General features: G+C 35.5%; 2 protein-coding genes across 2 annotated transcripts; both read left to right on the top strand.

Annotated features, from left to right (window-relative positions):
• The first annotated feature begins 616 nt into the window (after nt 1–616).
• On the top strand, nt 617–3,549 carry LOC122134797 (prolyl 4-hydroxylase subunit alpha-2-like). Its single transcript, XM_042711545.1, has 3 exons — nt 617–1,178; nt 2,637–2,788; nt 3,023–3,549. Exons 1-3 carry the CDS (start codon nt 1,069–1,071, stop codon nt 3,196–3,198), a joined length of 438 nt encoding a protein of 145 aa, XP_042567479.1. The 5' UTR covers nt 617–1,068; the 3' UTR covers nt 3,199–3,549.
• Nucleotides 3,353–12,202, top strand: LOC122134770 (prolyl 4-hydroxylase subunit alpha-2). The gene is made up of 10 exons (XM_042711516.1): nt 3,353–3,569; nt 4,644–4,660; nt 5,112–5,279; nt 5,414–5,484; nt 6,734–6,833; nt 9,259–9,309; nt 9,421–9,480; nt 9,553–9,619; nt 9,704–9,802; nt 11,809–12,202. Exons 1-10 carry the CDS (start codon nt 3,353–3,355, stop codon nt 11,877–11,879), a joined length of 921 nt encoding a protein of 306 aa, XP_042567450.1. The 3' UTR covers nt 11,880–12,202.
• The last annotated feature ends 490 nt before the right edge of the window (nt 12,203–12,692 follow it).

Raw genomic sequence — 12,692 nt, 5'->3', positions numbered from 1 at the left:
CATGAGATTAAATGGGTATTAAAAATGAAAAGTCTGTCACTAATTATTCACCTTTTTAACGTTTAGTTTCAGACCTGAATGAGTTTCTTGTGTGGAACAAAAAAAAAAAAAAAAAGTGTAGTGACTTGAACAAGTTTAGTTACCAACATTCTTCAAAATATCTTTGTTTCACAAAAGAAAAATGCCATTCAGGTTTGAATCGACATGAATAATTAATGAAATAATCATCATTTTGTGAATAATCACCCCAATAATTTTTTTATTAAAAAAATGGAAATGTTAAATTATGAAGAAACTAAAACTGCCAGTATGTGGCGGTAAATGTCTTAATTAGTAAACTTTGGGCTGCGTCTGAAATCGCATACTTCCCTTACAGTAGGCAAAAAACAGTATGTGACAAAATAATTATATCCAAATTCACAGTACTCATAAAAGAGTAGGCAAAAGTACTCCGATGACCTAATACTTCCGGCCTGATTCTGAATGTACAGCACGTTGATTCATTTTTATGGTTTTGAAAGTGCTTTATAAATAAAGATTGAGTTGAGTTGAGTTAAAAATGCGAAACGGCTCGCCACCAGCACAAACAATCTCTGTAATGACCTCTTACTCAATCAGCTTTGATACTGTAATGTTTTTGCTGTAAACACATGATGCAAACACAGTTCTCTTTCAAAGGGAAGACCTCAGTGTCTGGGTTTGTAACCTGGTGTCATGATTGTAAGCTTCTCTAATCACAGGGGATGATTCAGTCAGACAGTAACACAATTAGCTATAATCTGTTTTCTTGAAGGTCTGACTGAACTCACCACACTCGCACCTTTAGCACACAGAGTCTAGTTTTAGAAGAAGACTGAACGTTCAGCTTCACAAACAGCTTGAAATGGAGGCAAAGTGGATGATTATGTTGTTCTCAACATGCTGGAGTTTCTGTGCTGCTGTAAATGAGTTCTACTCTTCAACAGGTTAGTGTGTGTTGTATTGCAATAAGATGATAAAACAAGAACACATCCCTCTTTAACCATATTTGTTTTTGTAGAAGTGCTAAAATACCTGTTTTGAAATTAAATGCTGTCTTCAGATCATATGACGCAGCTTATTGACATCAAAACACAGTTTGCCAAGAGTCTTCATGAATATATAGAAGCTCTGGAGAGCCGAGCAGATCTTCTGAGAGGGTAAGTGTTGCTTGTGGGGCTGATAGTGTATCAAGATACATAGAAGAGATTAAATGAACTTGAAAAAACAGAAAATGACTTCTCAGAGCCACAAGATCCCTTTTTAGGATTACAAAGAAAAGTTTAAATAATAAAAGAAAGTGTCAAATTTTAAACTTGGTAGTATGACGAGAGGAGAGCATGAGATGAGTAAATGTTTAATATTTAGTAAATGCATAGAGCATATTATAAGCTGCTACACAAACAGTGAAAAGCATGTTAGTTTAGGTTATAGATTATTAGGTTATATTTTATTGGTTCATATATAGGTCTAATTAACCCCCAGTGCTCTTCATTTAGGAGTTAAATTCAAACTCGTTGTGATACTATATTTTAGTTCTATAGTATTTTTTTTATCTCAATATTTTGTATTTGGAAGAGATTTCATGGTAGAAAGTATATTCACTACTAGATTATTCAACTTTTGTCTTTATAATAACAATAAAAAATTAGAAAAAGTATTTATTTTCTGATTTATGCAGCAAACAAATCATATATATAAAACTATTTCAAATCCATTTAACGGAGGCAGATTAGTGCAATCTGGTGGAAAGAAATAAAATGATCTTAACACAATGGTGTAGCTGCTAGATGCCTGTAAACCCCATATAAATATACCTCCAGGGCTGTGCTTTCACGGTTTTTGAGAACAGTGTTTTCAGGCTTAATATAGTTAGGTTTTGCGTTTGGATATATATTAAAACATTATCATCATCTGTGTTGAGTTTAGTTAAAAAAATGTGACAGAAAATGATCAGTTCTTTTAAAGAGCTTAATCTATCTGAATCTGATCTGATTTTAACCTCTTAATGTTGACATCGTCAGTCACACTCATACATATTGCCATTTATTGCCAATATAGTGCCATACATCGTCAGTCACACTAGTATGTTTGTGTACTTCACATCATTGTATTTCGGTGATCTTTATACTGCACTCCAACAAAGACCAATTTTTCTATTTCTCTTTTACTAATATATATTTTTCACCATCCATTTATAAACCATTTTTTTTTTCTCTCTGATATCATTTTGACCATGCATGGAGAATCTATTTTTTTAATGAACATTTTGCCTTTTCCAGTTGTCAATCTTGTGTTTATGCTCATATAGCTAGTGCAAAAAAAATGTGACCTAGTTTTGTACAATTTCAATGAAGTTATGATTTTAAAAAAATTTAAAATGTAAAAAGTGACCGAAGAAAAAAATAATACAACAAACCAACAAACTATCAAACAATCAAACAAAGACAATAACACAACAATAAGTCCATTGTTTGTTCATGATCAGTATAATATACACACAAACTAAAAAACAGACACAGAGCACAGATTGTGTGTTACTGTTTTGTATTTGTTTTGACCACAGAATTCTGCAACACATCTTTCAGTGTTTTTTAATATTGATATTAATTTATCAGGACTCTGAATGCACTTGAGGATGACTTTGATGGCACTCCCAGAGATCCAGAGAAATACATCAGCAACCCTCTCGCAGCGTTTCAGCTCGTGAGGAAGCTAAGTCAAGCCTGGGCCGCTACACAGGAGCTTATCGAAGGAAGACGTGCAAAAGGTTTGAGGAGAAACACACAGCTCAGAAACTGGGCTTTCTCATAACAGTTGGTTGTGTTATAAATGATTGTACCACTCAGACCATGACATGTCATGCGAAGACTTCTTGTGCTGTTGTTAAGGGGCTTCATCAGTTTTTAACGGTAGATCGTCTGTGATGGAACCACTTGGAGGAGAAAAAGCTATAAATTATACATGAATAAAAAAAATGTAACACGTTTCTCATGTTTCACAGACACTTTGGAAAGCCTGAAAGCTGCAGCTCAGACTCTCCCCAGTGCAGAAGATGTAGAAGGAGTGGTGACGGCTTTGGTTAGACTCCAAGAAATGTACAGATTAGATCCGAGGAACATCTCTTTATTTTCTGGTGGGTTTCATGGTGGCTTTATTTGTTCTTTATCACCAGTATAACTCATGTTTGTGCCAGATTGATAAAAATCCAGGAGACTTACACAGGACTGAGTCATATCTACAGGCCAGAATGTTGATGTAGGCACTTGTATCTTGGTGAAAAATCTGGTTCAGTTTATTTCAGTGATATCAACTTGATGTGTGGCTTTCAGAAATGAACCACAACATAACGCTGGATCCAGATGAAACTTTCCATATCGCCACGATCTCCTCTCTCAATCATCACTTTCAGTATGCCGTCCTCTGGATGAAGGAAACCCTCAGGAAACTCAACGAGGGGGAAGAAGCTGTCGTTACTAAAGAACAGGTTATTTATCAGCTTGCATCATTGTCTCATCAGCTGGCAGTGATTCAGCTGTCAAGTGGGCAAGGTAAGGATTAATTCAGAGATTTTTTCCCCCTATATTCACATCTGCCATAACAAACAAATAAAAAATAAAAATATTATTAAATAAATAAATAAAATAAACTATATATATATATATATATATATATAATATATATATATATAATATATATAAGAAAAATGTACAAATAAATAAAATAATTTGTGCTTATTTCCAGAATATTTTTTTAGAAAACAGCAAGAATAATAAATTCTTTTTTATAAATAAATAATTTTTATTAAATTAAAGTATCATGTTTAGTATATTATTATGTATCGATAACTAATTGTTTTGAAGTGCAAGTATCTCCTGATTATGCTGTTCTATAGTGGGGCTAAAGGACTCAGACCACAATAGTGAAAAAATGCTTTTATTTTATTTTTTTGAAAGAATGTCACATTTTAAATGAAGATTTTAAATGCAAGATTTTTAGATGGTCTCACACATTAGGTTGCCACTGTAGGTTGGCTTCTAATGCATTATGTGTAATAATGCAAGTCTTAACGAACAGTGTGCTTTAACAGTAACAAAGGCTAAATGGAGATCACCTGAAACAAACACACTAATTCACACTCATGCACCTTATTTGTAATTGTTCTTAAGAAGCCCCTGAGAGTAATCTGCTTCAGCCCTAAACTTAAAAAAACAATAAAAAAAACAATAAAAACCTGGAACTGAACAAAAAAAACATCCCTCAGCACTCCACGGACGAAACATATGAGGCTCTGTGCACCGGAACGAAGCTCACGATGGTGAGTAGCAGCCTGAGAAGATCTACAGAGATTCATATTCTTCATTTAGTATTGCTGTAATCTTTTAAAGATGAACTTTCATGTGAAATACATGTGAATGTACTGTAAGATTGTGGTTTAAAAGGTACATTTTCTACAGAATACTCATTCTTATACTCATAGATATAAATAGCATTTTATTACACATTGTGAAAGTAAATAAATTATAGATTAGACATGGCTACTAGCAGTGCATAAAATTTTTTTTGTTTGTTTGTTTGTTTTTTTACCTGTATTTTGAATTTTGCATTTCATTGTGTTGTTTTAGGGATAGTGGAAATGACCGTAAAATTAATGGATAATATCTTGGCAAAAAGTTACCAGTAGATTTTCTTTCTTTCTTTTTTTTTAACAGAGTTCACATTAACACTGTACATTGGACTGTATTTGTATTATGAAATTTACATAAAGTCAGCTAACTAGATTTGCTAGATTGAGAAAGTGCTTTCCAATTTTGTATGCAAGATGAATCGAATCAAATCAAATCAAAATGGATTCATAAAGCACTCTAAAACCATAGAGTGTACCAAAAGTGCTGTATAATTAAAAATAAATAAATAAATAAAAATCAGAACAATACAATACAATACTACACACTAGGAATGCATTCTGCTCAAAACGAATGTTCACTAAAAATAGTGAAGGCCTCATCAAACAAATGTCTTGAGACGGGTTTGAACACGTTTACAGAGACGAAGGATCTAAGAAGATCTAATAAATGTGTTATGGTTTGCAGACACCACAAAGAGAGAGAAAGCTGGTGTGCAGGTACAGGACAGGAAGAGGAAACCCGCTGATGGTATTCAGAGAGGAAGTGGAGTGGGACGAGCCTATGATCCTACGATACCATGACTTTCTCTCTGAAGGAGAGATCGACACCATCAAAACACTGGCCAGGCCTAAGGTGCATGCAACGTGATTTCTGTTTGATTACATACCAAACATACATGATCAACATTTTTTATGAATTTGTGTGTGTGTTTTTTTTTTTTTGTGTGGAAGGGAATTAAATACATTTTTATCTCTGTTTATATTTAGCTTTCCAGAGCTAAAGTCATAGATCCAGTGTCTGGAAGAACAGTTTCTGCTGCCTCTCGTGTGTCAAAAAGGTACACACCTCCACCACAAAATGAAAAGTTTGCCTTCGTTTACTCACACTCCTGTCTTTCCAGAGGATTTGAATGATTTTCTGTCTTTTGTGGAACAAAAGATATTTAGATTTTTTTGTTTTTGTTTTGGCCCATTTCATATGGCAATACATATTTAAATATATCTAAAAATATATTTTTTAAAAAATGGAAAAAATATATATTTGCCAAAAGTATGTTTCAAAATATAATATGTAATTTTTTTTTTTACCAATATATTTTTTTACCAATATATATATATATAGTTTTAAAAGCATTTTTTTTGCTCTCTATATATTTCAGTCCAAGAAAATCCATTCACGTCACATTTGAAGAAACACTGTATTTGTTATAACAAATATGAATATATTACACATTTGAATACAAGTCAAATAATTTACAATGTTCTAAAAATTCAATATTACAACATTTTAAAAAAAGAAACATCATTAAATCATTATAAATCTAGCTGACTATTCTATCACATATTTGCATTGAGCCTAAATCTAGCTACTGTAAGACTGGAGAGGTATTTTCTTGACCCTGAAATACATTTTGAAAAATATTTTGCTATATTAAGGTTGAGACTATATTTTCAGATTCAAAAATATATTTAATTGAGCTTTACTGTAAACCATATATTTACTTAAAAGGCTTTTTTTCCTCTGTATGGGATGCACTGGGAGTCAAAGGGCTTCAGTGTTGTTTGCTTTCAGTGTTCTTCAAAGCATCTTATTTTGTGTTCCTCAGTTCTGTTTGATTTTTGGATAAAAATGCATGTGATTCTCAGATGACCTTACAAAAAAAGCAAAACCGGTGATAGTCGGCGGACTTATTTATCTTCTTTAAACTTTTCCTTGTGTTTGGACTCTAAAAAAAGCACATCCTCGAAAGGAGGATTTTTATGGCAAGCATTAAAACAACATGACATATTTTTTTTTTCAGGTTCTTAAATCATTTGTATAATGTACTTAATGCACATTTTGCCCATTTGATGTACATTAAAGCATGACTAATAAATGTTCATTTTCATATTATGCAGATTAGATGTGTACAGTGAGTTATGTTATTATAGTGTCGGGGGAAGAGATGAGGACACAGTTTCAGAGAGTTTTAGACTATTATTTCATTCAAGAACAAAGCCAAACACACACACACACACACACAACCGTACCCTGTAATGAAACTGTCCGAGTCCAGGGCATGTGACTGTCCTCTTTATCTCTCTCAGTGCGTGGCTCTCTGAAGATGAAGATCCCGTGATCTCTCAGCTCAACCAGAGGATCGCTGGTGTCTCTGGTCTAGAGCTGGAGACCGCAGAGGAGCTCCAGGTATTCATTTCTCCAAATCACTGTTTCAAGCATTAACTAGCCTCATGGATTCATCTGCTCATTTTTAGTTGGTGACTTTCAGACTGGCAAGTCCATGAAAAGGATAGAACTGTGTTAGATCTGAGGACTGGTGTGATATGCTCAGATTTTCTGGTTCTAGTCAGAATCCCGGCAGCAGTGTTCTGGATTAGCTGCAGCTGTCTAATGGTCTTCTTGTGAAGGCCGGCGAGAAGACCATTACAATAGTCCACCCTGCTGGTGATAAAGACATGAACGAGTTTCTCTAAGTCTTGACTGGAAACAAAACTTCTGATTCCTGCAGTGTTTTTGAGATGAGAGGATGCTGATTTAGTTACTGCTTTGATAAGAAAAGAAGTACAAAAGTAAAGCGAGGAAAAGAAGCGACTTTATCCAAAAAACGACTTACAAACATGAGAAATCAATAGAAACAGCGACTTACAACGGAGCCAATCAGACCAACGAGAGAACAACAACAGTATACAAGTGCCATGACAGGTCTCAGTTAGTTTAGCACAGAACACGGAGCTATGTGTTTTTTTTTTTTCAAGAATAGGACAGACAAGAAAAGGTAAGTGCTAGTATTAGTTGGTCAAGTGCTGGCGAAAAAAGATGAGTCTTTACATGTTTTTTGAAAATGTAGTAAAGACTCAGCTGTTCGAATTGAGATCGGGAGGTCATTCCACCAGCTGGGCGCAGTCCAGGAAAAAGTCTGTGAGAGTGATTTTGAACCTCTTTGGGATGGCATCACAAGACGTCGTTCACTTGCAGAGCGCAAACTTCTGGAGGGTGCATAAGATTGAACTAGTGAGTTTGGGTATGTTGGTGCCGTGCCAGTGGTCGTTTTGTAGGCAAGCATCAGTACCTTGAATTTGATGCGAGCGGCTACTGGTAGCCAGTGCAACCTGATGAGGAGAGGAGTAACGTGAGCTTTTTTTGGCTCATTGAAGACAACCCTCGCTGCTGCATTCTGGATCAGTTGTAGAGGCTTGATAGTACATGCAGGAAGGCCCGCCAGAAGAGCATTACAATAGTCCAGTCTGGAGAGAACAAGAGCTTGGACAAGAAGTTGGGTGGATTGCTCTGACAGGAAGGGTCTAATCTTCCTAAAGTTGTATAAGGCAAATCTGCAGGACCGGGCCATTGTAGCAATATGGTCTGTGAAGCTTAACTGACGATCCATCACAACTCCTAGGTGTCTGGCTGTCCTGGAAGGAGTTATGGTTGACGAACCCAGCTGTATAGAGAAGTTGTGATAAAACGATGGGTTAGCTGGAACCACCAGCAGTTCAGTCTTAGTAAGGTTGAGCTGAAGGTGATGGTCATTCTTCCAGCTAGAAATGTCACTCAGACAGGCTGCAATGCGAGCAACTACCATCGGGTCATCTGGTTGGAATGAGAAATAGAGTTGAGTGTCATCAGCGTAGAAGTGATAGGAAAAGCCACGCTTCTGAATGACAGATCCTAATGACGTCATGAAGTGAAGTGAATCAAGAAGTGAAGTGGTCCAAGCACTGAGCCTTGAGGAACCCCAGTAGCAAGAAGTTGTGACTTAGAAACCTCACCCCTCCAAGACACCCTGAAGGGGAGTGCAGAAAGGTAGGACTTAAACCACTGGAGTGCGGTTCCAGAGATGCCCATCTTTCTGAGGGTGGACAGGAGAATCTGTTGATTAACAGTGTCAAAAGCAGCAGACAGGTCCAGCAAGATGAGTACTGAGGATTTTGAAGCTGTTCTTGCCAGTCGCAGGGCTTCAATAACCGAGTGCATGACAGTCTCAGTTGAGTGGCCGCTTTTGAAGCCAGATTGGTTGCTGTCCAGGAGGTTGTTCTGTACAAGAAACATAGAGAGTTGGTTGAACACTACTCGCTCAAGTGTCTAGAAATGTATGTAACACAAATGGAAGTATGGGAATTATATTCATATTTTTAAGCTTTGTCTAGATTTAATCTCTGCACACTAGCCTTCCCAAGAATGTTGCTTACAGTAGCTGGTAGCCATTGACTTCCATTGTATTTTTTTTTCCATACTGTGGCAGCAAAACATGTTTAGAACATGACATTTTTAAGATCATGAAAAATATCAATTCAATCCAGCAAGCCTGAACTATTTATTATTGTATATCTATTAGATTCATTGCAGTACATGTAGTTATTTTAAATGACCATATTAACAGCATGTAGGTTTATGTTTGTACAGTTCATATTCTACACGTATTTCACATTATTTACACGTATTTTGCCTTTTTTTTAGGATTCTGGTTTCTTTTTATGTTAATCTTCTCACAGAGAAAACATGCAGTACCCTGTTTGGTGTCTTAAACATTCAAACAGAAGCCAGAATTGACTGTTCATGTGAGAAGTGAGCTGATCTGTTATGGTTGATGCAACTATTTACTTTTCTACAGATCGCAAATTATGGAATTGGAGGCCAGTATGAGCCACATTATGACTCAAAGGTATTGCATGAAGATGTAAACCTTTTTAAATGTGTGTTATTGTTATTCCCTGGTCCTGTCTGAAGATGTGTAATAGAGCTTATACTTTTTAACAACAAAATCTCTCCACAGCTGACAAATGACTCAGACTTTCAGCTCAGAGGAGGCCGGATTGCTACTGTCCTTATCTATGTGAGCAAGTATAATCTAACCAGTTTATTTCGTATATTTGATCAGATCATTGACAATCAAGTGTTGTTGTAGATGAGTGATGTGGACATTGGTGGGGCCACGGTGTTCCCTGACGTTGGCGCAGCACTTCAGCCAAAGAGAGTCAGTTGAAGCATCTTCATTTCCACACACAGTGCTAACGACCGACTTTACCTTCTGTAACCTGTGCTCACATCTGTTCCATAAGGTACAGCAGTGTTGTGGTTTAACCTGCTGAGAAATGGAAGTGAGGATGCCAGAACTTTACATGCAGCATGTCCTGTGTTAGTAGGCAGTAAATGGGGTAAGTGTTCTGTGAGGCTTGTATAATACAAATGAGATGGGTAAAATAAATCAAGACCAACATAGCCAGGTCACAGTTCATCTCTAAATAAAAAAAATAATAATAATAAAAAAGCATAATGAGAATAAATCATTTTAGTATTTTATCAGCACTTATATCAGTATTTTTACTTTACTAAAGTAAAAAATACTGTAAAAAATTCTAATTTTTTTTTTTTAATCAGAATGAATTAAGGCAGGTTTATTTATATAGCACATTTAGTACACAATGGTAATTCAAAGTGCTTTACATAAAAGAAAGTAAAATATTCATGAAGAAAAATAGTAACAAAATAAAACAAGCAATTTTAAAACTTTGGAAATGATTTAAAAATTGACTTATGTAAAATGAAATGAATTAACTGTTTAATGAAAACAGTTAAAAATAGAATATGATTTTACATAAAATACAGTTGATTACGTAAAATACAGTACAATCAGTTCGGACATTGCACAGTGCTCATTCAATAAATGCACAGCTAAACAGATGAGTTTTGAGTCTAGATTTAAATGTGACTCGTGTTTTAGCACATCTGATCTCTTCTGGAAGCTGATTCCAACTGCGGGCAGCATAGTAACTAAAGGCGGACTCCCCTTGTTTTGTGTTAACCCTTGGTATTTCTAACTGACTCGATCCTAATGATCTGAGTGGTCTGTTAGGTTTATATTCAGTGAACATATCTGCAATATATTTTGGTCCCAGATCATTGAGTGATTTATAAACGAGTAAAAGTACTTTAAAATCAATCCTAAATGTAACTGGAAGCCAGTGTAAGGACATGAGGACTGGTGTGATATGCTCAGATTTTCTGGTTCTAGTCAGAATCCTGGCAGCAGCGTTCTGGATGAGCTGCAGCTGTCTAAAGGTCTTTTTGTGAAGGCCGGTGAGGAGACCATAACAATAGTCCACCCTGCTGGTGATAAAGACATGAACAAGTTTCTCTAAATCTTGACTGGAAACAAAACATCTAATTCTTGTAATGTTTTTGAGATGGTAGTATGCTGATTTAGTTACTGCTTTGACATGACTACTGAAACTAAGCTCTGTCTCCAGAATCACACCAAGATTCCTGACTTGATTTTTAGTTGTTTGTCCCCTAGAGTCAAGGTATGCATTCACCTTGAAAACTTCAACTTTGTTTCCAAATGCAATAACTTAATTTTTTTCCTTGTTTAACTGAAGAAAGTTCTGGCACATCCAACTATTAATTTCATCAATACATTGGCAGAGGGAGTCAATGGGGCTGTAGTCATTTGGCGATAAGGCTAGGTACATCTGTGTATCATCAGCATAGCTCTGATAGGCAATTTTGTTTTTTCTCATTATTTGACTTAGTGGGAGCATATACAGGCTAAACAAGAGCGGTGCAAGAATTGAGCCTTGTGGGACTCCGCATGTAATCGACGTCCACTTAGACTTATGCTCTACTAGACTCACATAATAGCCTCTCCCTTCTAATTAAATGTAATGCAACAATTGCTACCTCTCTCTCTCTCTCTCTCTCTCTCTCTCTCTCTCTCTCTATATATATATATATATATATATACACACACACAGACAGTATGTTGTGAGATTCAGCCTCCAAAAATCTGGTATTTCAGCAGGTCTTATAGAGTGTATAACCTGTTTAATAAGAATTGTGAAATTGCATATGAATTATAGTGCATTTAAATGTATATTATTACCAATCCTGGTCAGTGAAGATAATCTACATTCAAAAAAATTGTAAATCGGTGACCTAAAATGATAACATCTAACTGATTTTATTTAAGGCAAAAATATTTAATAGTTGAATGAGCCTATATACATTCCTTTATTCCACCAAAACTACTATAAATAACAATTACAGGTTACCACTTTTTGCAGAGTACTAAAATCTTACAGTTTTCATGCATTCAGGTCTAGAAACTAGCCATTCTGTTCTTTACACACTGAAAAAACTGCTTCCTCTGATTTCCTCATTCTAGTTGCCAACAAGTGGATTCGTACGTACGGGCAAGAGTTCAGAAGAAGGTGCTCTACTGTCAAATCTGATTAGAAGAGCAACACAGAAACAGCCACGATCCAAGCAATGACACACAGTTCAGAGACTATGTGATGTCATGGCGGAAATGGATTCACACTGACTGAAGTGTTTTATTACTTTATTTTATAATTTTTTTTTTTTTGGTGCTATGTTTTTCCTACATTTATCTGCTTTATAGTGGGTTGTGACATTACAGCAGAAATCAAGGTTTTTAAGAATTTAACTTCCTATCAGTTAATTCCCCCAACTATACCCCTGTTAATTAATCAAGTATTTTAATTAAAATATATACATTTAGTAACCATATGGGAAAATAAATTAAACAAATAAATAAATGGCAATAACTCTAAAAGCATAACTGTGTGAGTTTGTACAGAAGCCTTGACCTCTGAATTATTTATTTTGCATACTCAAAAGAAATATCTATCTATCTATCTATCTATCTATCTATCGATCTATCGATCTATCGATCGATCGATCTATCTATCTATCTATCTATCTATCTATCCAACCAACCAACCAACCATATATCTATCTATCCTTCTATCTTTCTATCTATCTATCTATCTATCTATCTATCTATCTATCTATCTATCTATCTATCTATCTATCTATCTATCTATCCTTCTGTCTGTCTATCTATCTATCCTTCTATCTATCTATCTATCTATCTATCTATCTATCTATCTATCTATCTATCTATCTATCTATCTATCTGTAGGAGGACTGCAGTGAGTGAACTGAATGTGATGAGGTCATTCTGACAGCGGGAGGGGGCGGGGCTACGCAGCATCATTCTGACAGCGGGAGGGGGCGGGGCTACGC

This window comes from Cyprinus carpio, chromosome A21 (genome assembly GCF_018340385.1).
Source record: "Cyprinus carpio isolate SPL01 chromosome A21, ASM1834038v1, whole genome shotgun sequence".
NCBI classification, from domain to species: domain Eukaryota; kingdom Metazoa; phylum Chordata; class Actinopteri; order Cypriniformes; family Cyprinidae; genus Cyprinus; species Cyprinus carpio.
Note: the sequence above shows the minus strand (reverse complement) of the source record. Positions and strands in the feature narration are given on the sequence as shown.